General features: G+C 42.4%; 2 protein-coding genes and 1 non-coding gene across 4 annotated transcripts in view; 2 read left to right on the plus strand and 1 right to left on the minus strand.

Moving 5' to 3' along the window:
* The window catches only part of FCGR1A (Fc gamma receptor Ia), a 50,039-nt gene extending 43,825 nt beyond the window's left edge, over positions 1 to 6,214 (minus strand). The window contains 1 exon segment of the mRNA XM_045377340.3: positions 6,107 to 6,214. The gene's annotated coding sequence lies outside the window, so the exon portion shown is untranslated.
* On the plus strand, positions 68 to 27,945 carry LOC102145711 (NBPF family member NBPF6-like protein). Of its 2 annotated transcripts, XM_045377545.3 has the most exons (7): positions 68 to 1,144; positions 13,773 to 13,993; positions 18,244 to 18,479; positions 19,584 to 19,635; positions 24,760 to 24,981; positions 26,294 to 26,428; positions 27,732 to 27,945. In XM_045377545.3, the coding sequence occupies exons 2-5, from the start codon at positions 13,872 to 13,874 to the stop codon at positions 24,782 to 24,784; spliced, it is 435 nt and encodes a 144-aa protein (XP_045233480.1). In that variant the 5' UTR covers positions 68 to 1,144; positions 13,773 to 13,871; the 3' UTR covers positions 24,785 to 24,981; positions 26,294 to 26,428; positions 27,732 to 27,945. The 2 variants fall into 2 exon arrangements, with proteins under 2 accessions (XP_045233480.1, XP_045233361.1); XM_045377426.3 differs by lacking the exons at positions 68 to 1,144; positions 13,773 to 13,993; positions 18,244 to 18,479; positions 19,584 to 19,635 and adding an exon at positions 20,643 to 20,975.
* TRNAN-GUU (transfer RNA asparagine (anticodon GUU)) lies at positions 7,580 to 7,653 on the plus strand. Its single transcript has one exon. It is a non-coding gene; the product is annotated as a tRNA-Asn (tRNA).

Below are 27,945 nucleotides of genomic sequence, written 5' to 3' on the forward strand. Positions count from 1 at the left end.
GTCCAGCCAGTGGCGCTCCCGGAACATTTGCCAGGTCTACAAGTCCCGGAGCGAGTTGCAGCGTCCCGGCCGCACCTCACCACCTACCTAGAGATGCACCTTTGCTAGGCCGCAGCGCGTGGAGAGACTGTCGCCGGTTGTCGGGGCCGGAGCGCACCAGGTTCCCGGGAGGAGGCTGGAGCTGGGAGGCGCCTGGGGTGAGACCGTGGCACCCTCAATATCATAAAGGACTCAGACTCCTGCATTCCCGACATCATAAACAACTCAGACGGATGCGGAAACCGAGACGGCCTGGATGGAAAACTCTTTCAAGGAAGACCCCAGAGCCCTGAACGGAATTCCGGATATTTTCTCTACAACTTACTACACCTGCCTTTTCCCACGTTAGTTAATGGCAACTCCACCCTCCACACTTTCAGGCCAAAAACTGGACGCAGGTCTTTCTCTCACGACCCACATCCGATTAGTTAGTAAACCATGTTTCTTTTTTTGGTTGATTTTTTCATCTTTCTTCCCTGCCTCCATTCTTTCCTCCCTTCCTTCCTTCTTTCCTTCCTTCTTCCTTTTTTCCTAAACAAGCTAACACAGGATCATGTTTCTTTTCTGGTTAATTGCAGATTTTGATCCCCACAGCTATTGTCTTTCTTGGTCTCTGAATTTTGGCAAACGACAAGCAAGGCACAGAGATCGCTTCAACTCGCTACCAGACATTAGGGTTTTAAGCGGCCATTGGACTGTGGCCCTGCAGGTCAAAATCGGCCTTTCTAGGCCTGTCTTCTTGGGGACCAGTGGCAGGACCCGGTCCTCTCCGTGCGGCTTCTCTCCTCGGGTCCGCAACCCTGCACCTCTTTCCTGTAACCTGCAGCGAAGCTCGGCGGGGGACCGGGTGTTCAATTGGCGAGGAGTTCTCCAGGCGCAGGTGCGGGTGTGCGGGGACGCGCGTGGTGAGTCTGCAGTTCCTGCCGGCTCCAGCAACGTCCCGGGTCAGTTCGAACTCCGAAGGCGCCAAGGCAGGAGGGACCGGTAGGCGAAGGGCAGCCGCACTCTTGCGCCCTGTTTCAGCCCTCTAGTCGCTGTTGAATGGAGTTTCCGTCTCTAGTCTCAGCCAAAGCAGGCAAGTCGGACAATTTCGGCTTGGCAATCAGTGAGTATACAGTCCCTTCTCCGCCCCGTCGGGCGCTTGAACTTGTGCCGTTGGATTGTTTCTCCCCAAGCTTTCTATGAATTCCAAGCATGTAACTGATAACTATTTAAAAACTGCCCTTACCTGAAGAAAGAATACTTTAAAGTCTTAGCAAAGGAAATGTTCTAGATGGGTTTTAAGTCGAGGACTTTCAAGGGTGGGAAGAAAACGAAAATCACTACATCAGGGAACACAAATACTGTTGAGAATGTCTCACACACACACCAACTACACACTTCAAGCAGGTAGGTTGTACACTTAGGTTGGGCCCATCCTATTTTAAGTGTATTGTTGGTGGACTTTAACCTGAGTCTAGGATGAATATTTTAATTTTGTTTTTAATTTATTTATTTATTTATTTATTTATTTTTTTTTGTTTTTAATTTAAATACACATTCCAAAGAATATACAGAAAGCATATAAAGCCCACCTTATACCATTTTAGCAAAAACGGCAAAAGAGATAATATGTGAATGACAGCCTCATAAAATGGTCTTTAAGTACTGGTTGTTTCCACTAAAGTTTTTCTTCCTACACAGAACAGAAATTGCAAACCAAATGTTGTACTTCATGCTAGTAAGTAACAGGAAAAAAAAAAATTCTGTGGCAAAAAAAAAAAAAAAAAAAACAACACATTGAAAATGAACTTTTTTCCAAGGAAAATCTAAATTCATTGCTGAATGTTGCAGGTATCTAGATCACCTCTAGATCAGCTCTTAAGGCAACTGGAGATTTATTTTCTCCAGAGAGTGCAACAGAGGATCTTTGGCTAAGGGGTCAACCATTGTTTATGAGAGATGTGTCCTCTAGTGAAATGAGGGAGATTAAGTGACAGCATGTCTTGATTTTCATGGTGGCACCACAGGATGTACACATTTCAGGTTTATTGAGTTGTCAAACCTGGAAGACTTACTATTAAGCTATTTATTACTATAAACAAAACAGTGTGAACATGGCAAAAGGATACACATATTGATCAATGAAACTGAAGTGAGACACCTAAAACAGATCCTTGTTATATGCCCAATTGATTTTTTTTTTTTCAAAAAAGGCACCAAAGCAGTACAATGGGGAAGAAGAGTCATTTCAGCAAATAGTGCTGGACCAACTAGATATCTCCTAGTGAGGAAAAAAATCTCAATCCCTACCTCACAACATACACAAAAGCTAATTTGAGTTTTATCACAGAACAAACCATGCAATCTATAAAGTTTTAGAAGAAAATGCATGAAAATGTTATTATGACTTGGCAGAAAGCAAGTATTTTCTAAATATTACACAGAGAAATAGGTAAAACAGAAAAATGATAAATTAGACTTTATCGATATGAAATGTCTTTTCATCCAAAGACACCATTAAGTAAATGAAAAAGCAAGCCATGGACTAGGAGAAAATATTCACAAAACGTATTTAACCAAGAACCTGTATCCAGAGTATATAATTAGCTCCTGCAATTCAGTATTAGAAATGGAAACACTCATCTTAAAAATGGGCAAAAGCTTAAACAGACATTTCAGACAGGAAAATATACTAGTGGCCAGTCAGTTCATAAAAGAGTACTCAATATCATTAGTTGTGAGAAAAATAAACAAGATTGAGATACCACTCCACCATTTTAGCATGGCAAAATTATAAAGTCAGAAAACACCAAATCTTGGTGAAGATGTGGAAAACCTAGAACTCATACATTTTTAGAGGGAATGTAACATGTTATAATCACTTTGGTTTGACAGTCTCCTATAAATTTAAACATAAACATCTTTTTTTTTCCTAGCAATTCTTCATCTAGATATTCTTCCAAGAGACTTTAAAACATGTACACACACACACACACACACACACAAATTTTAACAGGAACGTTCATAGCAGCTTTATTCACAATACCCAAAACTACAAACAACCTAAGTGTCTATTATCAGGACACTGGTAAATAAAGTGTGGTATACTAATTCAATGGAATACTGCTCAGCAATAAAAAGGAATGAACATCTGATATACTCAACAATGTGAATAAAACTCAGAGACATTACGCAGAAAGAAAGAACTGGACATAACAGTGGGCATTCTCCATGAGTCCATCTACAGGAATTCTTAGAAGCAAAACTAATTTAAGATGCAAAACATCAGCACAGTGGCTTTCAAAAATAATGCAAAGGAAAATGACAATGAGGAAGATCATTCTGCTTGATTATTAATTAATCATCAACCATATCCAGACACAGCTAACAATGGCAAAATGAATTAGACTACTTTTTTCTTTGCTTTCTTTCTTTCTTTCTTTCTTTCTTTCTTTCTTTCTTTCTTTTTTTTTTTTGAGATGGAGTTTTGCTTTGTTGCCCAGGCTGGAGTGCAGTGGTGCAATCTCACCTCACTGCAACCTCCAACTCCTGGGTTCAAGCAGTTCTCCTGCCTCAGCTTCCTGAGTAGCTGAGATTACAGGTGCCTGCCACCATGCCCAGCTAATTTTGGTATTTTTAGTAGAGATGGGGTTTCACCATGTTGGCCAGGCTGATCTTGAACTCCTGACCTCAAGTGATCTGCCTGCCTTGGCCTCCCAAAGTGCTGGGATTATAGGCATGAGCCACCACACCTGGCCTAAGACTACTCTTATTAGCTCCATTTTATAGAAGAAAGAATGGAGGCACATAAAGTTTAAGTTATTTATCCAAGGCCACACAGGGGCAGAACTAGATTTACAAACCAGAATACAGGTGTGATTTGAGCACAGATCAGACCCAGTCTTTCTTCTTCTTGTGCTCTAATATCTTGAGCGCAGATTAGACCAGGTCTTTCTTCTCCTCAGTTTTAGGTCTTTCTGGTTTTCTCACCTTGTAGGGGTGAGAAAAGGAGAGAGAAGAAGGGAGAAGGCAAGAGAGGGAGGGAGTGAGAGGTGGAAGCACAAGGATCTATAGCTGTCAAAGAGCACAGCAGGAAACTACTGTAAATGTTGTTACATCAAGGGTTATACAAGTTTCCGGGAGACTGAACTGTTGGTCTGCAAGTTGTGGATTTTATAGTGGTTAAGCATCGTGCTGAGATCAGAAAATGAAATTAAGAAGAATTATAGATTTAAAAATAAAAATAAAAACACACGTTTCTGGAAGAAAATGCAGGAAAATATATGCACAATTGTAGGGTAGGAAAGGTGTCTTAGAGGTCACAAAAAAATAAAATTGGATTTCATCAAAATTAAAAACTGCTACTCATCAAAAAATTACCACAAGAAAGAAGGCAAGCCTTCTTAAGACTGGGAGAAGATATTTGCAGTATGCTTATTTGAAAAATAACTCAGATATTGAATATTTAGAGAGAACTTTTAGACATTAATAATAAAAGCCAAGCTATTTAAAAATGAGCAAAATACATGAATAGGCTTTCTTCACACACACAAAATTTCTAAATGGCCAAAAGACATAAGAAAAAATGTTCAAAATCATTACTTATTAGGGAAACACAAATTAAAACTTCAGTGATGAGCTACTTTTATGCAATGCTATGGTCTGAATGTTTGTGTGTCTGCATCCCCCCACCAAATTTATTTGTTGAACTCCTAATCCCCAAGTTGGTGGTAATAGGAAGTTTAGGCCCTTGGAAGCTGATCAGATCATGAGGACTCTGCCTTCATGCATAGGATTAGTATCTTTATAAAAGAGGCTGGAGGGAGCTTGTTTGCCCTTCCACCGTGTGAGGACACATGGAGAAGGCACAGCCTATAAACCAGAGAGTGAGCCCTCATCAGACACAAAATCTGCTGGCACCTTGAACTTGGACTTCTCAGCCTCCAGAACTGTGAGAAATAAATTTCTCTTGTTTGTAAGCTACTTGGTTTAAGGTATTTTAACAGCTTGAATGGAAGAATCTTGAAAGACAAGAAGTACTGACAAGAATGTGGAGTAACTATAACTCTCGTTGCTGGTGAGAAGGTAAAATAGCACAACCACTTTGGACAACTGTTTGGCAGTTTATAATGAAGTTAAATTTAGACCTACTCCATGACCTAGCCACTCCACTTCAAAGTATAAACAAACTCAAGAAAAATGAGTGCACATGTCTACAAAAAGAATAGTACTAGAATATAGCAGCTTTGCTCATGAGAGCCAGAATTGGAAATAACCCAGTCAACCACACAGAATTAATTGTCATTAATAACACCAAAATAATATACTCAAAACATGGATGCATATCAAAAACATTATGCTGCATGAAATTAGAAGTCAGACACAAAAATGTATATTCATTTATGTGAATTTCAGAAACAGTCAACATTCATCTGTGAAGATAGAAATCAGAATGGTTTGCCTAAGTGAAAGGAAGGTAGGTGGGAATCTACAGGAGGTTATTGACCTTTCTGGGCTGATGGAAATTTTCTATAACTTGATCTAGGTGATGGTTACATTTCTATGCCCTTAAGATTTGTGCATTTTACTGTTTGTGAATTATACTTCAGTAATGTAGTATAATTACATTAAACTACCAAAAAATGGGGTGGGGGAAGTGGAGGATGGCATCCAGTTTAGGTTCTATTACATTTATTGGGTTTTACATTATCAGATTTTATTGTAAAGTACCCTGTTGAATGAGAACTCATACCAAGCTCATTGTCATTGCATCTAAAAAGGCCTTACTGACCTTTGAAATATCTCAGCCAGAAAAATGGTTATTACCACACCATTACATCAGTTGAAGCTACAGACAAGGCTCCTGGAGAGTCAGGGCTCTTTACCTTTTGAGATGGTTCCTGCACATGCTCAGACACACGGCCCCTTCTAACCTTCCCCAAAGACTCTGCCCTAGGTCAGTGCACTGTGGGGGTTTCCTTCTCTTGTCCTGACTGTGTTGCAGGGAGACACAGCCCTACTCTCTGACCACAGCTACTGGGTGCAGTTGGTAAGGGGATTTAAAAAGTGAAACTGTAACACATACCAAATCTTGCCAAGAAGGAAGCCAGATGCTACTGCGGCTCCAATTCCAGCCAAGGTTGCTTCGGCCACAACGAAGAGTGCTAACTGTTATACTATCATGGTGCATCATAAACCTGGGGTTGCCAGTGGGCTGCTTTTAATATTTTTGATGCAAAAACATCCACAATATTTTCCTGTTTTGCTCTTGGATAGCTACAAGTTCTTGTGTTTTTTTTCTCTTTCATGTCCTTTTTCTATTTCTTCCCATTCAAATACATGACAAAAACAATTCTTATCTCTCAGGATCCAGGCTTTGCCTCTGCACAAGTCTCCTGGGAGGTCTCATTGTCCCTGCTGTTTCCCTCTTCATGTCTCCTTTGGTCCCTGCCCCTTTCCTGATCTTGCCCACTGACCCCACAGACCCCTTAGATCTCAGATCTGTTGAGAGCCAGGAGCTGGAGCAGCGCAGATGGCGCACTCTAGGCCCCTTTGTGGCCTACCCCATGGGACATTGCACACTTGGAAATCTGTTGACCAGCATAAAGCCTTTAAAAAAAGAACTCCCCACTTTGAAAAAAACCTTTCATTTATTTTCCACTCTCAGAATTTTCCAAAGGACTAAAAGCTTAAAGATGACAAAGTGTGAAAATGAAGGCCAATCAAATGAAAAAGCAATGGTTATTTATTCTGACACTAGGGCATCAGCCAGCGGCACTTGCATTTCGACGGAGCCTAGAAGGCAGGCAGAGGAGTGGGACAGCTTTAGAGCTGAGGAAAGGGAAGGCTTCAGGTGTGCCCTGATTGGAGGCTGTTGGTGTGGGGGAGGGAGGCTAACTAGAAGGGGGACATCCTGTGTGCTTGGTTATGGGTGCATATTTGGCTTTCCCTGGTTCGTCCTAAGTTGCAAGTGGGAAGATAAATTAGGGAAAGTGTCAGTTGCTAACCAAGCTCTGGCCATTTGGAGCCGATTGTTATGGAAGTTATTGTTTGTTACTACAGATAACTGCTCCCCGTGAGTCTGACTTATATAATAGCAGGCTGGCTTCCCCGGTTGTTTGTAGATAAGGAAGTTGATTTCCTGTACAGGTGGCCCCTGGTAGTGGATCAGAGTTCTATTTTTACGTATAATCCGGCCACTGTCCGATTGTATATTCAGTCTCTCAAATGTATTATTAATTCAACTAGTCCTAATTGAGCGCCCTGGGCGTTTCAGCTTCCCTGGGGCCCAAGTCGCTCTAACAGGAGTCGCGGTCCCCGCGTCTCCGGAGGCGCTGGCTTCTGAGTTAGGTGAGGGGACAAGACGGGGCGCAGGGCGTTTCGGAATCACCCAACGCACAGGTTTCAAACTTGACAAACAAGTGGATTCGTCGCTCTGACTGCTCAGGCTTTCCGAGGCTTTGGAGATTACCCAGTCATTTTGCAAAAGGTGCATGGTGTTAGCTAGCGTTTAGTGACAGCTTACTCTCTTTTCGAATGAAAGCAAAAGCTTAGCTGTGTCTCTGTGGCGCAATCGGTTAGCGCGTTTGGCTGTTAACCAAAAGGCTGGTGGTTCGACCCCACCCAGAGGCGTCTGTACCCTTTTATAACTCCCAAGGTGGTCTGCTCCCTTGAAGACTACATACCTCACTTCCCCTCCTGTCATCTAGTGGCTGCTTCTCATCCTCCAAGAAGGTCTCTGCCTGGGAAGGAATGTAGTTGGAGGGTACAGAAGTTCCTTGGACTAGGGAACAAGAGAAACTGTGTGTGATCTGTTCAGGGCTTCTGGGTGAAATCTTGTTTCTGTTTGTCTGTGCCCTTGGGCTGTTGACAAGCTATTTGTACCTCAATATTTTTTCAACTGTAATATGAGGATGGTAATAATACCTCATTTGCAGGATGTGCCTAGATTTAATAATTGCTCGATCAATAATGTTATCAGTAGAATCAAGATTATTATTGCCCCCTGCATTATTTTTGATGAAGGCATTTCTTCTTTTGTTTATTCCATCATCTAATCCTTTACATGTTGTTTTTGAAATTAAGTTGGTTCCATGATTTTCCTGTAATCTTTTTTTTTTTTTTTTTTTTTTGAGACGGAGTCTCGCTCTGCCGCCCAGGCTGGAGTGCAGTGGCCGGATCTCAGCTCACTGCAAACTCCGCCTCCCGGGTTCACGCCATTCTCCTGGCTCAGCCTCCCGAGTAGTTGGGACTACAGGCGCCCGCCACCGCGCCCGGCTAGTTTTTTGTATTTTTTAGTAGAGATGGGGTTTCACCGTGTTAGCCAGGATGGTCTCGATCTCCTGACCTCGTGATCCGCCCGTCTCGGCCTCCCAAAGTGCTGGGATTACAGGCTTGAGCCACCGCGCCCGGCTGATTTTCCTGTAATCTTATCTACTCAGGAGGCTGAGGCACAAGAATCACTTGAACCTGGGAAGCAGGGTTGCAGTGAGCCAAGATCATGCCACTGTACTCCAGCCTGGGCCACAGAGCGAGACTCCATCTCATACGCACAAACATACAAAATAAAATAAAAAATAAAAGGAGTGTTGCCCTCCTGACTTAACTAAGGGGAGGTACAACAGGTGACATGAGGGACATTGAGCAGTAGGGTATCTCCCCATCTCTTCAGCTAAACCTTCAAGATATTTTGTATAGCTATAATTTGTTTCTGTGGTGAGTAGGTCTGGAGAAGACCAGGCTAGAGTCACCTCTTTTTTTTTTTTTTTTTTTTGAGACGGAGTCTCGCTCTGTCGCCCAGGCTGGAGGGCAGTGGCCGGATCTCAGCTCATTCCAAGCTCCGCCTCCTGGATTTATGCCATTCTCCCGCTTCAGCCTCCCGAGTAACTGGGACTACAGGCGCCCGCTACCTCGCCCTGCTAATTTTTTGTATTTTTTAGTAGAGACGGGGTTTCACCGGGTTAGCCAGGATGGTGTCGATTCCTGACCTCGTGATTCACCCGCCTCGGCCTCCCAAAATGCTGGGATTACAGGCTTGAGCCACCGCGCCCGTAATAGCTTTGTGCCAAGCAGCTTTCACAAGGGAAGAAAAACGTTATTGGTGTCTGATATTTATTACTCCACTCTTTCCTCTGTAAATGGCAAGGGTGAATTAGTATGCTATCTATATTAGTCAAGGTTCTCCAGAGAAACAGAATCATCTATCTATTATCTATTTTTATTGATTTATTTTAAAGAATTCGCTCACATGATTGTGAAAGTTCGAGGCAGGGAGGCTGGAGACCCAGGGAAGAGTTGTTATGCAAGTCCTAAAATATTCTGTTGGTAGAATTTCCTCTTCTTCTAGGAAGGTCAATCTCATTCCATTCAGGCCTTCACCTGATTGGATGAGGTCCACCCACATGACATAGGACAACCTGCTCTACTCAAAGTCTACTAATGTAAATGTTACTCTCATCCAAAAGACCCTTTCTCAGAAACCTCTGAAATCATATTTGACCACATACCTGGGCACTGTGGTCTAGCCAAGTTAACACATAAAATTAACCATCACACTGTCTCTATATTATTCCTTGACAGTTTTTCTTTTTTCCTGCTATTTCCACAAAGATTTGCCCACGTGAGACATATCATCACAGCTAATAGAATCCTGCACCTTACGGGCATTCCATGTAGACCTGTAATCTCAGAGTTATTGGCATATGTTCCCTCAGTTCATCTGTTGAATCTCATGAGCAGAAATTGAGCTATTTGACTTTTAGACACTAAATGTAATTCTTAGACAAGTATTTTTTCTCTCTCCCATTTGTACATTGTTGACTATTTTTTCCCATCAGTGATCAATATGGAATTCTGTTTTTGATTTTATGAAATGAACATCTGGGGATAGTGGTTAACAGGAATACATTATCTGTTAGGTGGTAGCTGACAGCTTATCTAGTCTGTGAGTCTTTTTGGATTGGCTATTTGTTTGTCTTGAGGTTCTTAGTATTTCCTAGTATTTGAGTCTGCAGTGTTGGGAAGTGGTTCACATCTTATCTATCTAATACTAGATAAAATCCTGTGAGTCCAACAGGTGTCAATATCTGCAAAAGTGGAATATCTTTTGATCTACTATTGAGTCACATTTGATCCACAGGATGATCTCCATACACAATGATTTTCCCTAAGAACTCTGACTTCAATATATTGCTCTAGCTAAAGGGGATCTTGGAACAGAAAGAAAACTGAATTTCTGGCATCCAATATTCTACTTTCTTAGACTAAAGTTCCTAAACCCTATACCCATTAATTTCCCATTCTTCCCTCCCTATCCCCTGGCACAACCACCTTTCTATTTCATCTCTAACGAATTTAACTACTCTAGGTACTTCATATAAGCAGAATTATGTAGTATTTTTCCCTTTGTGATTGGTTTATTTCACTTAGCATAATGTCTTCAGGTTCATCTCTGTTGTAGCATGTGTCCGAATTTCTTTTCTTTTTTAAGGCTGAATAATATTCCATTGCAGGTATTTGCCACATTTTGTTTATTCATTTACCTGTTGTTGGACACTGGGGTTGTTTCCATTCTTTAGCTATTGTAATACTGCTATTGATGTAGGTGAACAAATATCTCTTTGATTCCTTGCTTTCAGTTCTTTTGAGTATATATTCAGAAGTAAAATTGTTGGATCATGTGATATTATTTTTAATATTTTGAGTAACCACCATATGGTTTTCCACAGTAGCTGTACCATTTTATTAGGTTGGTGCAAAAGTAATTGCAATTTTTGCTATTAAAAGTAATGACAAAAACCACAGTTACTTTTGCACCAACCTAATACATTCCCAACAACAGTGCACAGGGGTTTCAATTTTTCCACATCATCACCAACACTGGTAATTTTCTTTCCCTCTTTTTAAAATAATAGCCATCTTGTAGGTCTTACTTTTAATTTCCATTTTCTCCTCGAAATCTTGCACACTGAGCAAGAAGGAGGGAATGTGCGTCTTAGTGAGATCTTCTTAGTTCCCACCAAGCCTAATGGCTCAGAGCAAGGGTCTGGATGAGTCCTGGCTCTCAATCTCATAGAGATGATGGGACCCTTGGAAAGGTAAGTTCAGTCTTTCAGTGCAATGTTCTCACCTGCAACAAGGGGTTATAATAATCGACACTATCGACTGGGCGCGGTGGCTCAGCCTGTAATCCCAGCACTTTGGGAGGCCAAGGTAGGCAGATCTCCTGAGATCAGGAGTTTGAGACCAGCCTGGCCAACATGGTCAAATCCCATCTCTACTAAAAATACAATAATTAGCTGGGCAGGATGGTGGGGGCCTGTCAGCCAGCTGTTCAGGAGGCTGAGGTAGGAGAATCGCTTGAACCCGGGAGGCAGAGGTTGCAGTGAGCCAAGATCACGCCACTACACTCCAGCCTGGGTGACAGAGAGAGACTCCATCTCAAACAACAGCAGCAACAACAACAACAACCAAACAAAAAAATCAACACTATCTTGTAGGGTTGTTACTTGGACTAAATAAGTTACTAGACAGTAAAACACTTAGGAACCATGCCAGTCATATGATAATGCTCTTCAAACAGTTATTATTATTATTATTATTATGTCTTTGTTTTCATTTCTAACTGTGCCAGTGAGAACTTTCAACATTCCCTAAAATAAATTAGAAATGTTCAATGGTTTAGTTGACCTCTTCTCCCCACATTAATGGCCAGGTGTCTGAAAAACTGGTTACTTGAAGGATCTACTCAAAGTGCAGACATAGAATTCTATAGGAGGATTCTATCCCCTACAGGATCTCTGTTATTGCACCAGGGGACTGGATCCAACCTTATCAAATTCTTGGACCTTGGGCAGGCATGATTGTTTAGTTCATGGTAGACAATCTTTTGCACTTGATTCTAGCAAGAGCCTTTAATACCCATTCAGACTTACCTAAGTATTACAAGAAAAATGCAAGTATGTACCTACCAGTGGCCTCTTCTCTTTTTTTTTTTTCTTCAGAAATCAAGGTAAGAAAATTTGATTTACCTGGAATTTGTAGATTTCCTCTTTCAGTTACAATAGAGTTTTGTAGCAAACCAGCACTCCCTTTGAAAAGAAGTAGATAAAATCTTGTTTAAAGGAATACTGTTTGAAGTCTTTGAAAAGCTAGGACCCACAGGGCCAGCTACAGAACGGGGGTGGAGAGAGAGAGGGAGAGAGAGAGAGAGAAAGAGAGAAGATCATTGGAATTAAATAATTTTTCCCCTCAGGGCATTTGCTAGTTCTTGGCAAGGGACAAGAGGCTGAGAAGCTGGGGAGAGGGCAGTGGTTAGGAATCAGAGAAAACAGCAGCACTTTAAGTAACCTCATGGGGTTGGGGAATGGGTAGACATGTGAAGCTGTCCTGGTATTCTGACTTGAAAAGCCAAGATTCTAGAGTGAATTGAGATGTGAACTGAACATTTGGTAAACGTTTTCCCCTCAAGGCATTTGTGAATTCAGCTCTGTGCTGGTGAGAGGCTAGCAGAGAGTGGCTGAAAGCAGTTTGCATTGGTAAGGATGCAAAGGAGACAGAAATTAAAATTCAGTACCTTCTAAAAAAATGGTGCCTCTCAGATTGGGAGCCCCAGAAGTCTATAGCCTAGGAATGTGGGCAAACCAGATATAGACTGAGTCTTCCCATCAGTGCAAGCAAAGGTGGGTGGGATGGGAGTTTGGAAGGTAAAAATTGACTTCATATTAAATGAAACCCCTACACATTGCTACTGCAAGGGAAAGGAAGCAAGTATTGCATTGAGATATATTATTTATTATGTATTAAAAGGTAATACAACATGATACTAAATTTATTAGTCATACTTAGATGATCATTCTCCAGTTGTAGGCACTATACTCTTGAAAGAATGTAGGAAGTGAAAACCTGGAGAGTTCCTAAAAAGGAACAGTAAGAATCAGTAGAAGTTAAAAAAAAAAATTAAGGAAATCCACAAGAATTGTTTTTATTGAAATTGTCTGCTGAGAAAATGTTTTGATGTTTTCAAGGAGAGGTATACTTAGGTTATTTTACTGTGGTTAGAAATTGGTTGACAATATAAGCAAAAGGGTACACAAACATTAGAGCTGGCTGTTGAGGGGTGGCCTCCACTGATATAGAGACCTCCAGGGTGAAACAGGCAGCCTTGCATTGAGTGTGGCTATCAGAAAGCAGGGCTTCCTTGGGTTCTGTAGCTACTTCCACATTCTAATTCTGTGATTGTGACTCAAGAGCCGGCAACCTGAGTCTTCTCCATAGCACTATTGTTGATGTCCCAGTGACATGGGATTTGAGCTCTGGCATTTGAGCTCTGCCATGTTCCTGCCTTCATGACTCTCAAAACTTGTGGAAGCAAAATTGCTTCCTGACTTCTGAAGGAATATTCCCTGGGAACTTTATAAGAACCTTATCTCAACTATAAGAAACAAAAATACTTACCCCTTAGCTCAGTTTAAACCCCATTTGTTATCATTCATTTATTTCATCATTTGCCTGTTTTTTCTAAACACTTGTGGGACCTCCACATCCTCCTCGTAACAACACCCCCCACCCCACTCCCCGCACTTGCTGCATCTTTCCTTTACCCAGTGGATTGTTGGGTCCTCATGGCTGAGGAAGTTGTATGCTTCACTCTTTACTTCCTGGTAGGCTCTGCTCTTGAGATTCTATCCTCCTACAGGATCTTCACTAATAATCTAATCTCTGTAAGCCGTAATTTTGTTTCAATTCTTTAGGTAGCTTTGGAGAAAAGCCTGGCCATTGTGGAGACGTAGACATCTTTCTTCTCTGTCCTTCCTTTCAAAGACGGCTGTAAGAGAACTCTTCATGAGAAAATGTCCCAGCTGAAGGCTGGGATGCATCAGCCCTCAGAGAAGAAGGGACCTGCTGAGAAGGAAGTGAGTGAGCAGAAGCCTCAGCCTGAGGAAGCAGAATTCTCCTCTGTATCCCGCAGTGGGTAAGAGACTTCCCACTATCAGCATTAAGTCATCGATCGTCAGAGTAGCTTTCAGGGCCCGCAGCCAGCCTCCATACCTTAATTGTAGGACTTTCTCTTAACACCTTCCTGGAAATTTCTTTAGAGAAAAATCTATTACAGTTTTATTAGTAATGACTTTATATTATTCAGAGAAATTTGGTTTTATTCTAACTAACATTGCATGTATTCACCAAATATATGGTCTTCATGGTTACCTGAGCTGGAAATCTTCCAGTCACGTGAGTGGTCTCTCTTCTGGATCCCCAGGAGCATGTAGGAATCTCCTATTTCTTCATATGTTGCTCCGGTGAATGCTGAACCATCCCAGTTCCCGAGGAGGTAGATTTATACAGAGGCCCCTCCATTCTACTCCATCCCCTATGGAAACTCAGGTCCTGGCTTCTGGAATGGCAATTTTGATAAGCTCAATTTTAAAAATAAGCTTGCAGAATTGTCAAATAGAGGCCCATTGGCTAGATTTGTCAGTTAGTTTTTAATGGCCATTTTCCTATAGCTTTTTGGAAGCATTTAAATAATATGGGGTTAATCCATTACACATTTGCCTGTGAGCACCAGTTACTGAAATACTAAGTTACTGAAATCACTAATTTGTCTAAGTGGTTGGTGCACAGCTTTGGAAGTGATTCAAATCCTGCTTCATGCTCCATTAGGTCACTGCCCAATATATTCCACTTAAATTTCACTGACCCAGAGAATAATGTTAGTTAGAGGTAAAATAACTCTAGGCCAGGTGCAGTGGCTCACGCCTGTAATCTCAGCGCTTTGGGAGGTTGAGGTGGGCGGATCACTTGAGGTCAGGAGTTGGAGACAGCCTGGCCAATATTGTGAAATCCCTTCTCTACTAAAAATACAAAAATTAGCTGGGCATGGTGGTGGGCTCCTGTAATCCCAGCTACTCAGAAGGCTGAGGCAGAAGAATTACTTGAACCCGGGAGGTGGAAATTGCAGTGAGCCAAGATCGCACCACTGCACTCCAGCCTGGATGACAGAGCGAGATTCCATCTCAAACAAAACAAAACACCCAAAAAACTCAAGAGTCAGTTAGTCTCATTTCATCATTTTAGAACGAGAACACTTAGGCCCTAAGAGACAGTCATTTGATCAAAGTTGCATAATAGCCTCTGGCAGAGATAACATTAGAATCCTGTGCTCTCACAAAGCCTACACTACACCTACTTTATCAAATATATTTTTAAAAATTATACTCCTGTGATCATTCTTTTTTTAATAGACTTTTTAAGAGCAGTTTTAAGTTCACAGCAAAATTGAGTGGAAAGTAACAGAGTTCCCATATGCCCCTTACCCATGCACAGACATAGCCTCCCTCACTATCCACATCTTGCCCCCGAGTGATAACATTTGTTACAATTGATGAACCTATGTTAACTCATCATCACCCAAAGTCCACAGTTTACAGTGGGGTTCATTCTTGGTGGTGTATATCCTATAGGTTATGACACAAGTATAAATGTATAATGACATGTATCCACTATTATAATGAATGACTACTCTCTGCCCTAAAAATCCTCTGTGCTCTGCTTATTCGTTCTCCTTTTCACCCTAACACCTGGCAACCACTGATCTTTTTACTGTCTCCACTGTTTTACCTATTCCATAGTGTCATATAGTCAGAGTCATACAGTATGTAGCTTTTTTAGATTGGCTTCTTTCACTTAGTAATACACACTTAAGTTTCTTTCATGTCATCATGGCTTCATAACTCATTTCTTTTTAGTACCAAATAATATTCCATTGACTGCATGTACCAAAATGAATCCATTCACCTACTGAAGGACATCTTGGTTGCTTCCAAGTTTTTGCAGTTATGAATAAAGCTGCTATAAACATCATGTGCAGGTTTTTGTGTGAAGTTAAGTTTTTACCTCATTTGGGTAAATACTAAGGAGCAGATTGCTAGGTCATTTGGTAACAGTATGTTTAGTTTCACAAGAAAATGCCAAACTGTCTTCCAAAGTGGCTGTACTATTTTGCATTCCCACCAGCAATGAATGAAGATACCTGTTGTTCCACATCCTTACCAGCATTTGGTGTTATCAGTGTACTGGATTTTGCCATTCTAATAGGTGTAGAGTGGTATCTCATTGTTTTAATTTGCATTTCCCTAATGACATGATGTTGAGCATCCTTTCATATTCTTATTTACCATCATCTTTGGTGAGGTGTCTGTTCAGGGTTTTTTGCTCATTTTTTATGGTGTTGTTCATTTTCTTATTGTTGAGTTTAAGAGTTCTTTGTGTATTTGGGATAATAGTCCTTTACCAGATATGTCTTTTGCAATTATTTTCTCCCAGTGTGTTGTCTTCTCATTCTCTCGATGTGTCTTTTGCAGAGCAGAAGTTTTTAATTTTAATGAAGTCCAGATTATCAGTTATTTCTTTTATGGATCATGCCTTTTGTGTTATATCTGAAAAGTAATCATATAACTGGGCTCAGTGGCTCACACCTATAATCACAGGCTTTGGAAGGCTGAGGCAAGAGGATCACTTGAGCCCAAGGGTTTGGCTGCAGTAAGCCATAATCACACCATGATCACACCATGGTGTGATTATGCTGCAGTGAGCCATGATCATGCCCTCCAACAAATAAATAAAATAATTTATTTATTTAGAGACTGTCTCTAAATTAAAATTGGTATTGCATTGAATCTTTAGATCAATAAATAAAATAAATAAAAAGTCATCACCAAACACAAGGTCATCTAGATTTTCTGCTGTTGTTATCTTTTAGGGGTTTATAATCATTTTCTGTTTTACATTTAAGCCTATGATCCATTTTGAGTAAGTTTTCATGAAGAATGTGAAGTCTGTGTCTAGATTCACTTTTTTTGCATGTGGATGTCCAGTTGTTCCAGCACCATTTGTTGAAAATACCATCTTTTGTCCATTGCCCTTGTCCCTTTGTCAAAGATCAATCTGCTATATTTTGGAGTCTTCTGGAATCTCTATTCTGTTCCACTGACTTATTTGTCTATTCTTTCACAAATCTCATACTGTCCTGATTACTGTAGCTTTACAGTAAGTCTTGAAACCAGGTCAAATCAGCCCTCTGTTCCTTTTCAATATTGTGTTGGCCATTCTGGGTCTTTTGCCTCTCTATGTAAACCTTAGCATCTATTAGTTGATATTCACAAGATTTATTTGCTGAGATTTTGATTGGTATTGCATTGAATCTTCAGATCAAGTTGGGAAGAACTGACGTCTTGACAATATTTAGTCTTCCTGTTCATGAACACAGAATATCTCTCTGTGTATTTAGTGCTTCTGTGATCTCAACAGAGTTTTGTAGTTTTCCTCATACAGATCTTGTACATGTTTTGTTAGATTTTACCTTGACATAATCACTTACTAGTTTCAGGAGATTTTTGTTGACAATTCTTTCATATTTTCTTTCTTTTCTTTTTCTTTTTCTTTTCTTTCTTTTCTTTTTTTGAATCAGTGTCTCGCTTTGTCGCTCAGGGTGGAGTGCAGAGTGGCATGATCTCAGCTCACTGCAACCTCCGCTTCCTGGGTTCAAGCACTTCTCCTGCCTCAGCCTCCCAAGGATTACAAGTGCATGTCACCACCCCCGGCTAATTTTTGTATTTTCAGTAAAGATAGGTTTCACCATGTTGGAGATTTTGTATAATACATAGATAACTGCATCATGTGTGAACAAATACAGTTTTAGTTCGTCTTTTCTAATCTGTATACCATTTATTTCCTTTGCTTATCTTACTGCATTAGCTAGGATTTCCAGTATGATGTTGAAAAGGAGTGGTAAGAGAGGAAATCCTTGCCTTATTGTTGATGTTAGTGAGAAAGCTTCTAGTTTCTAGTATGACATTAGTGTAGAGTTTCTATAGATGTTCTTTATCAAGTTGAGGAAGTTCTCCTCTATTCCCACTTTGTTGAGAGTTTTTATGATGAATGAGTGTTGAATTTTGTCAAATGCTTTTTCTTCATCTATTAATATGATCATGTGATTTTTCTTCTTTAGCAAGTGGCAGGGAAAATGACAATCTCAGAAGGGATCTTTCACATAAAGATTGTTTTCATTTCCTTCATTCCTTTTACCATATTCAGGACACTAAACATATGCTAGAATTCAGTGTGTGGCCTCCTTTGGTGATACTCTCAAGTCCCTTCTCCTAAATTGCTATAACCTATCAGTTATTCCTATCCAACTTTACTTCTTTTTTTCTACTTTAGGAAGTATCATTCCTTGATTCAGGATCAGGCTCGAGAGTTAACCCATCTACGGCAGAAGATGAAGCTTGGCAGAGTGGCCTCTGAGCTTCTCATTCAGCATGTCAAGAACACAGTAAAGGCCTTTGAGGAGCTACTCCACAGCAATAACATTGACCACTATATGGAGCAGCACTTCCGCGAGCAGCTGGCCAAAGGAAGCCAGCTGGCAGAGAGCCTTGCCAGAAAATTCAGCACGGGTAAGTTGGCTGCAGAGCTTAGGAAGATTTTCGGTCTTTCCCAAGGTCCTAAGTTCACAGGATCCCACCCCCATTCACAAGTCACTTTTCAACTGGTGTCCTGCTTTGTAATTACCACCTTAAGACCATGACAGAGTCAGGACTGGCTGGTGAGGAGCTCCAAGAAGAAGGGTTGAGGATGCCATGATGACCACCAGCACCTCCATCCCTCATGGAATATGACTGTGAGGGCAGGAGGCATCCCCGGGGATGATGGTATTTATTTGAAACTAATTGGCAGAAAGACAGAAGGATCAAGGGCAGCTGAACTGGGAAGGGCCCTGAACTGGGAATCCAAAGACCCTACCTCTAGCTTATGTGTGTTCCTTACTAGCTCTGGACAGGTTAATATTTATTTTGATTTCTATTTCTCTACCTAAAAAATTAAGTCAAATAATACCAGTCCTTGAATGTTGCATTATTGTTCTAGGGATTAAATAAGTAACATTAATCAGCGCACTTCAAAAAAATGAAAAAGAATCATGTTGACTTTGGCATGGTTTAGGCGCTGTGTGTACTAGTACAAGGTGTTGAGATAATTAGCTGTTTCAGGAGCCTTTTACATGAAATTTCTCCCTGAGGACCCAAGGGCACATAGTAGCAGAGGGCGAGTTCACTGTGCTGTCTCCTCATGGCAGGTGGGACAGGGATGTCTATCATCTTGGAGAAGGGAGAAGGTTCTGCATGAAATCTATGGTGGAACACACAGCCAGGCGTTTGGGTGCTGGCCTTGTGCCAGGACTTGGAGGCTTTGACTGGAGTGGTCCAGAGGGCAGCTGGATACGTGTCCCATGATCTGTGGGAATAAAGACATTTTTAGCTTTTTGCTGTGACTCAGGGCAAAGCAAGTAGAGATGATGACCTTCATGGTGGGCTCAGGAAAGCCTGCCAGGCAAGCTCTCTAAAGACTCAACCCAAGATCTGGGAAAATTCAGAGTATCCTGGAATCAAGGCAAGCATCAGGTAGTTAGGTCTCTGGTCCCAGATAGAACTCCGTGTTTGTCTGCAGTCTGGGAAATGAGACCCACTTAAAGCATGACTGGTCCTTTTGAATTTTGTTCTCAGATGACTGTACAACTAAGAAGAATCAAGTAGGACAGGTGCCTTCGACTCTCAGGTAACTCCAAATTTTCAGGGACTATCGAAGATGTAATCTGGTGAAGGATCCAGAAGCAAGAGCCAGAAGCTCAAAGAAATAGTAGCATACACGGCCAGTAAAAAAACAAATAGCTTATTTATTCATTAAACCATTATGTATCCTTAGTGATAAGGCAGTCTCACTTTTAAAAATTTTTTAAAAATGTATTATTCTTTTATTTTCACCAATTAATTCACCAGTTTAGTAATATAGAGCTGCTCTAACCTATCTGGGTCTTAGGAGTCTTCTGAACCTCCAGGGATTTCCCTTATTTAAAGACCAGAGTAAGATTATATCTGATTTCTTCAAGGGTGACCCAAGGAGTGCTGGAAGATGTTAAACAGCTACAAATTTTCCTTGCAAACAAAAGTTTATACTGTGTCTCTATACTTAGGGAAGGAGATCTAGAAACTGCGACACCAGTGAGGCTACATTGCCCGGGGAATCTGTTTTAAACGGCCTACGGCAAATACTATTTAAAAAACTATGTTCACAGAGTGAGTTGAACTTTTTTTTTCTTTTTACATTTTTTAAAATTTATTTTTGAGATGAGGTCTTGCTCTGTTGCTCAGGCTGGAATGCAGTGGTACGATCACTGCTCACTGCATCCTTGACCTCCTGGGCTCAAGTGATCCTCCTCAGCCTCCTGAGTAGCTGGGACTACAGGTGCACACCACTACACCCAGCTCATTTTTTATTTTTATTTTTTGTAGACAGAGGGTCTCTACTATGTTTCTCAATTTGGTCTTGAATTCCTGGGCTCAAGCAATTCTCCTGCCTTGGCCTCCCAGATTGCTGGGATTACAGGCATGCGCCACCATGCCCATACCTGGAGTTGAACTCTTATGGGTCTCTGGGTGTCTTGTGAAGGAAGCATGAGTGTTATTTAAAGGGCCCGTTAAGGCTTCTCTTTTCCTCAGGATGTTTGTAGCCAATGCACCAGACAACTGCTGCTCTCCCTGCCCCCTGCCTTCCCTCCATACTCTATCCCTAAACAGAGATGAATTGTTTGGCTTCTCCTCTGAAGGAATGATCCTCTTGACCTCCCCTTTACTTCTCCTGTGAGCCTCCAGATTAGTACAGCTGTGGCATTAGGTGGCCTTTATTTTTTCTTCCTTCTTACCGCACTAGTATCTTGAGGAAGATGCATAATATGAGTAAAGTGACAGAAGTCCTAGAGACCAAGCGGGATGCCCAGTCCCAGACTCAGCCCCAGATCTGGTGCAACAACCACACCCGGTCTGCCCCACATCACTCCCTGAGCAGCACGTCTCCACAGCTTGACAAGCAGGAAGTGCGTCCTTCAGTGACTGTAGTCAGTGAGTACCCACATGGTTCCAGTTTTTCGGTGCTCACACATTATCTAGGCCAAGAGGTGGCATCTTTGCAGCTGGGCCCTATAGATCCACCGTGATGCACCTAGTCGGACATAGCTATGGGACTCAGTGCTCAGCATAAGCCCCAAAGGTTTCTGGTAGCTTTTCTCCATTCCCAGTCTCACATGTCATCAGTCACTAGATCCTCTCTGACACATACATGGTGTTGGACTTGGGGGGCATGAGTTGGGAAGGGGAGAAAGGGGGCAAATAGTTCCTCTTCACTGCACACAATTATGTCATCTTTCAAACTAAGGACATGAGTGTTGCTAACATTGTGCACCTGATCCTGGAATCCCTGGGGTAAACAGCCACAGTTCCTACTTTTTGTTCACCACTAAAATCACCTTTATCATTTGTGAATTTACAGACCCCATCCATCATCCTAATAAGTTTGCTATAACACCCTCTAAACCATCAGTAAATGGGGACATTCTGTGAGGTTCAAGCTGAGTATATCACCAACCAGCATAGCATGTCCCTCCTGAGAATTTCCCTGAGAGGGTCCTTGGGGTAGCCTTGGTAGAGATGGGAAGAAGAGATTGAGTTTTTTTCTTCTGCTCAGTTTTCTCTTTAATTTTCCTCCTGAGAAAAGTGTTTGAAGTTTAAGCCAGTATGAATCAAATCCTAATGTGGACAATACCAGGAAATTATTTTTAGTCCCTGGCTGTAGCTGATGTTTTTTTCTAAAGTGGCTATTTTAGGTAATGAATGAGCCATAATGGTTTTTTGTTGTTGTTGTTGTTGTTTTTGAGATGGAGTTTTGCTGTTGTCGCCCAGGCTGGAGTGCAGTGGTGCGATCTCAGCTCACTGCAACCTCTGCCTCCTGCGTTCAAGTGATTCTCCAGCCTCAGCCTCCCAAGTAGCTGGGATTACAGGTGCTTGATACCACGCTCGGTTAATTTTTATATTTTTAGTAGAGACAGGGTTTGACCATGTTGGCCAGGCTGGTCTCGAACTCCTGACCTCAGGAGATCCAACTGCCTCAGCCTCCCAAAGTGCTGGGCTTACAGGCATGAGCCACCATGCCCAGCCCGTAATGGGTTTTGATCTGGTACTACTCCCGTTTCTCATTTCACAATGAGGAGCAAAGCAGCAAAATGTTTCCTCTAAGATTATAGCAGCCAAAGAAAGACAAGAACTTCTCATTGATTGAGCACCTATTATGCTCACATTATTGACCACTATACATATGTTGCCTCATTTAATTGACACAGTGATCCCCTCAAGTAGGTAGTGGTGTTCTGCTTTTCTAGTGGAGGACACTGAGGCTCAGCAAAGTTGAGGAACTTACTGAAGACAAAGCAGCTTTGAGTCTACCTGACTCAAAGCTCAGGTTCTGAGTATTTCACTCTGAAGTCCGAAAAGTCAGGGGCTGCATACGGAGGGTGCTCACTCCTCAGCACCTCTTTTGCTAGGCTTCTGGAGCCAGTGTTTTTCTCATTTCACTTTTTCTGCTCTGTGTACCCAGCACAGAGTTCTGGCCTCTGAAGATGGGACAAGACCTTATACATATTACACTTCTATCTAACCATTTGTAAATAGATGAGCTGCCCCTGATGTGTACATCACCTATTTCAAGGGGCCAATGGGACTTTTACGTGCATCCTTGATTCAGTTGCCCAGAGGCACTTGTTTCAACCTCAGCACTGCCCCAAGAGATGGCAGAAGGGCAAGCCCATGTTTCCCTTACCTGCAATCCCTGCCACTGCCTGCAGTGAGGTGTGGCCTCTGGAGTGATGCATCTGGAGAGCACTAGCCTTACTTTTTGCTGCGAATATCTTTCCTGAGGGAGATTGAAGCCCTTCTCTTTCCCATTGGAAGTCACTGTCCTTTCAGAGGGGCAACTGTTTATCACCACTTCCTCTTTGCTTTTTCAATCAGAATTTCTAGAACAGTCAACCTGTAGTGCACTGGCATGACAACTACACTGTGAGGCTAAATTTCCCTCACAAAAGTCTAGTCTCTGTTGCTTTCCATCTGCAGTGTAGGGCATGTTCCCCATGTGGTATGGCCAGGGAATGTTAAAACACTGATCACTGTTACTGATAAAACTTAGAACTTCCTATGGCCATGGTTGAGAGTAAACTGATTTTCTGAGATAAAGGAGGTTTGAAAGGGGGTGGGAATCACATTTTGATTGAGTTCCTACTTTAAGTCAGGCATTGTATTAAAGACTTAACATAGTTGTCCTTACTCCTTATTTCAGAGTGATTCTAATTAGTATCTGATATTTTATCAACTGGAGAAGGAGAGACCTACTGGATACTGATTTAAATATACAGTTCCTAAAAGAACATGATGTTTTGAGGGCAAACAGAAACCTCACTCCCACCTGCTCAGAGGAGAAACTTGTCTATTCTTTAGCCCTTGATAATAATCCTTGAAAGGGGAAAGACTCAAACTTTTCTCTGAATTATGGCCCTGCCACCCCAGCTGGGTTTTTTCTCTTAAAGGGAGACAGTAATGAAGGGCCCAGAGGATCTGGCCATGTTGTCATGGCATCACTGAGCTGTAAGATGCCACGTGTTTTCTGCTTCTACAATCCCCTATGCAACAGTACACTAGCTGTCCTTTGGATAGGAGCCAGACAATGTGAGCTGTACATAAGAATTATTTTTGCAGTGTCAAAAGCCATTCTAGGTAGAATCCAAATCACCACTTGCCTTAGACACCCGCTCAGCTTCACTGCAGGTCCAGAGTCAGCCGAGGCCAGAACGAGAACCACTAGGAGTGGAAGCAACACTGTCTCGGTTCTCTGCACATTGTCCAGAAGTGGAGGCCATTTTCCCCTCCTCCTCCAATAGCCTCAATGTAAAACAATCCCAGGAAGGAGTAGCTGGTGTGTTTCTGGCAAGGGCATAGAATGTTGAATAAATAGTCACCTGTTTACAGACCAACAAAATGCTTCATCCCTCACTGTCTGAACTCCTAGGACTGGGTGTGAGTCCTGCTATTAGAAGAAACATTTCTGAAGTACTTCCCCAGGATCTTTCCAGCATTGGGAATCATAAAAGGAGCTAGGAGAGGGGCCCCATATTTTTCCTGTGTGTGCTGTGATGCTCAGATATCATATCTAACCACTACTGCTTATGTCATAGGATGAGAAATACCAGTGACTTTAGAGTGAAATGGGGAGTCCTTGGAAAATGAATCTGATGACATCTGCCTTAGCCTTCATTCCATGGATTGCTTTATTAGTTTTCGAGGGCTTCCAACACAAAGAAACACAAACTGGGCGTTTTAAAACAGAAATGTATTCTTTCACAGTTCTGGAAGTGAAAACGTCTGAAATCAGGAAGTCAGCAGGGTCATGCTCCCTCTGAAGGCTCCAGGGAAGGATCCTTCCTTGCCTCTTCCTAGCTTCTGGTGGTTTCTGGGGGTGTTCCCCTGGCTTGTAGACACATCACCCCAATCTCTACCTCTGTTGTTACATGGTCTTCTTCTCTATGTGTCTCTTTATCTGTGTCTCCTCTCTTCTCATAAGGACATCAGTCATGTTGGATTTAAGACATACCCCCAATTGAGTGTCATCTCATCTTAGCTTATTACATCTGCAAAAACCCCATTTACAAATAAGATCACATTCTGAAGTTCCAAGTGAACTGAATGAATTCATTCACTGAATGAATTTTTGGAGGACACTATTCAACTCACTATAATTACCTTTAAAACACTCATTTATGACTTCCCTGTTGGTTTCTCACTCACATTCCTTTCTGGACAGATGCCAGCGCTGCCACTTCTGCTGATTCAGCTGCTTTGCCCAGCAACCAAGGAGCCAGGTCTGCTCAGCCCTTCCATCCTTCAAGCGGCACTGGCCAGCTGAGCAGGACACTAGAACACGGTAGCAGTGGCCCATGGGAAGAGATGAGGCCTCAAAAAATGAATGCATCTGGAGACCTAGCCTCCTTCTCCTGTTTGTACCAGCCCAACTCCGAAACCTCTGGTAAAACACAAAGGTGCACTTGGTGAAATCGAGCCCATTGATAGGAATGACACATTCCTTTCCTGGCCAGAGGATTTTTTGATTCCTCTGTTAGAACTTGGCTCATAAAAAATGATGGGACAATATGTGGATAAGCCAGACAGTGAGAACCAGCTCAGTGCTGGTTCTTTGTAAGTGCCTTCTCCTAGTCATCCTACCTAGGAACTCACTCTGGGCAGGAGAGTAGGAGAAGTCAGGGACATTCTGAGGTGCTCTACAAGGAGGATAAGTTACCTCACATTTAAATGCTGGCTTCTCTCTGTACTACAACCTTCTTAAGCCTAGATTAAGACTGCCCTGGAATGCTAAGCTCAGATTCCATGGGGAAGGTCTTCCTTAGGTCAAGAGCTACTGTAGGATGGAAAACTATTTCTACAGAGTCACCCACCCCTACACACTCTTTCCACTCTTTGACACACACCATGCATACAACCACGAGCCAATCCTGCCCCCATAAACATTGCTTTTGGATTTGGAGCCAAGCATCCTGGCACCCAGCAGCTAGGAGTGCAGCTATTTAGAGGAATGGCTTGAAGTAGCTCCATTTCTGTGTCCCGGGTAATATAACAATATGACATTTTAAATTCTCAGAGAAAAACCTGACCCTACGCAAAATCTCCCAGTGGGTAAAGCCTATTCTCAGCCTCCTCCCTCTGTGCATCTTTTTCCTTCCTTGGAGATTGTTCCCTTCTCTCCTGTTCCCACTTCAGATCCTGACACCTCCCCAGGCTCTTTCATGTTCCTTTTTTGCCAAAGCTGGTTAAAGGAGAACATTCGCTATTACTCATTATTCACAGCCTGGTTTAATTTCATATGCACTTACCTTGGTCTTTCTCTCTGTAAGTGAGTGAATCTCAAAGGCTGTTGAGTTGGGATCATCATGGGAGAGAGGGATGAGATGGAGAGAGAGATTCTCTGGATTGCTATCCATGCCCAGGAGGTAGACAGCCTTACCCATTACTAGGCCAGTTCTGCCTAGAGGCCTTTAGTAGTTTCTCACCCCGTGTCCATCTCCCTTAGATGTACTTGGTGATCTCTGTCTGGGAGGAGGCCTGTGGTGTTTCCTCACAGGGGCCACCTTGTGGTTGAAAGCCCAGGAGCTTTAACTAAAGTTGCCTGGTGCTTCCTCAATGCCAAGGAGAGAGGAAGAAGCTGACGGAAGGATAGAGATAGGTAGAGATCTTGCAGACAGATGCCAGGCAGGCCCCACAGCTGCCCAGGGATGATCAGGCTTCCCCACCTCCTACCTCTCCTATGTCTTGGTGGTTTGCAGTACCGGCTGACCTGCTGGAAAAGAATCTTGCTGAGATCCAGAAACTGCGCCAGCGCCTGGAGGAGTCTGTCAGCCTCAATGACCGCCTGAGGGAGAGGCTGGAGCATGTGCTCAGCAATGGTGACCAAGGAAAAGGTAGAAAGGCAGAAAGTTTATGTTTCTGTCCACATCTAGGGAGTCTCAAAAGGGCATATCGCTTCTTGGGGCAGAGTGTTACAGGTGTAAAGCACATTGGTGTGCATGATTTCATTTGTTCCTTACAATCAGCCCAGATAGGGAAGCAGGAAGGGTACTATTGCTCCCAGCGAGTGGTTTGCCCCAAACAGGGCTAGGTCTCATTCTCAGGACTATCTGAAGTGATGCCATTCTTATATGTCCTTATACTGCCTGGTGCTGTTCTTGGGCTTGTGGCCTGACTGGCGACTGGTAGCACCAAGGTTTCCATGGTGCCCACTTCAGCAGAATGAGAGCAACATTCCACCTTTATGCCATTACTATATGCCTTGGATATCACCTGCCTCTTCTCTTGTGCTAACGACCTTTATTCCCACACTCTTCACCCTGGATGCTCTCACTTGGAGACCAATTATTCTACACCCCTTCTTCTCTCATATTAAGGCCAGAAGAATGATGACGTACAACATCATAACCAAAGCCAGTTAGGGGGAAAGACCCTGGTCCATACCTGAAGCCATTGCATGTGAGAGTGTGTGGCCTACTGTGGTGTGCCCAGCAAAACCTGAGCCTGAGCCATACTGCACTGTTATCCCAGTGCATGAGGACACCAGGTTTTCTGACTGGCTGAGACTAAAATTTTAATGGGTGCAGGAAAGTACATTTTTGAAAGTATCTGTTACCTAAAGATGCGACTTGTCTGGGTTGCTTTTATTCCCTGTGAAGTATCTACCTCCATCTTCCATAGGTAGGACCTGTAGTCCACACCGTAGTTCTGCAACAGAAAAAGGGCTCAGGGAAGAAAACTGGAGTTTTCTGGCTTCCAGAAGGAAAAAAATCAAAGATGAAGTCATTTCCATATTTCTTCCTTTCTGCAGCAATGCCCAGTCATAGAAGCAAAGAGAAGTAGGCAGCACAAAAATTGACCAGATCCACACAGCCTAAAACTATCATAGCTTATTCCCAATCTAGATAAGGCTGCTTCTTACAAGATCCCACCTACGTGTTCACAGACTCCTAGCTCCAGGAGTAAATAGTTCTGGAAAATCTACATGTCATGTTTAAGTTCCTTTCCCAATCTTTGCAGATAATCAGAGAGTCACTAGCTGTCGACTAGAAAGCAGCTTGGGGTCTCTCTTCCTGTCTTTCCCACTTTCACCTGGGTATGGAATAGGAGAGAAGAAATATAAGTTTTTGTTTGGTACAATCAGTGAATTCCCTAATCCCTCCAGACTTCATTGCAACCCTGTCTCTCCCTCCCTAGGTACTGCACAGTCCACTGTAGCCCCTCGTTCATATACTCAGAGTCACTCTTCCAGCTGTGGCGAGGACATCCTGTGACATGATGCCTAGAGGGTCTAGAAGAATGTTCTCCAGAACTTTTCCAGCCCTGTGCAACAGAATTCTTGGGTGGGAACTTGGAGGCATTGGATATTATCTTTAAATGAAGAGATCAAATTAATAAATTATTTTTAAAA

The sequence above is a fragment of the Macaca fascicularis genome, chromosome 1, assembly GCF_037993035.2.
Source record: "Macaca fascicularis isolate 582-1 chromosome 1, T2T-MFA8v1.1".
In the NCBI taxonomy this organism is placed as follows: domain Eukaryota; kingdom Metazoa; phylum Chordata; class Mammalia; order Primates; family Cercopithecidae; genus Macaca; species Macaca fascicularis.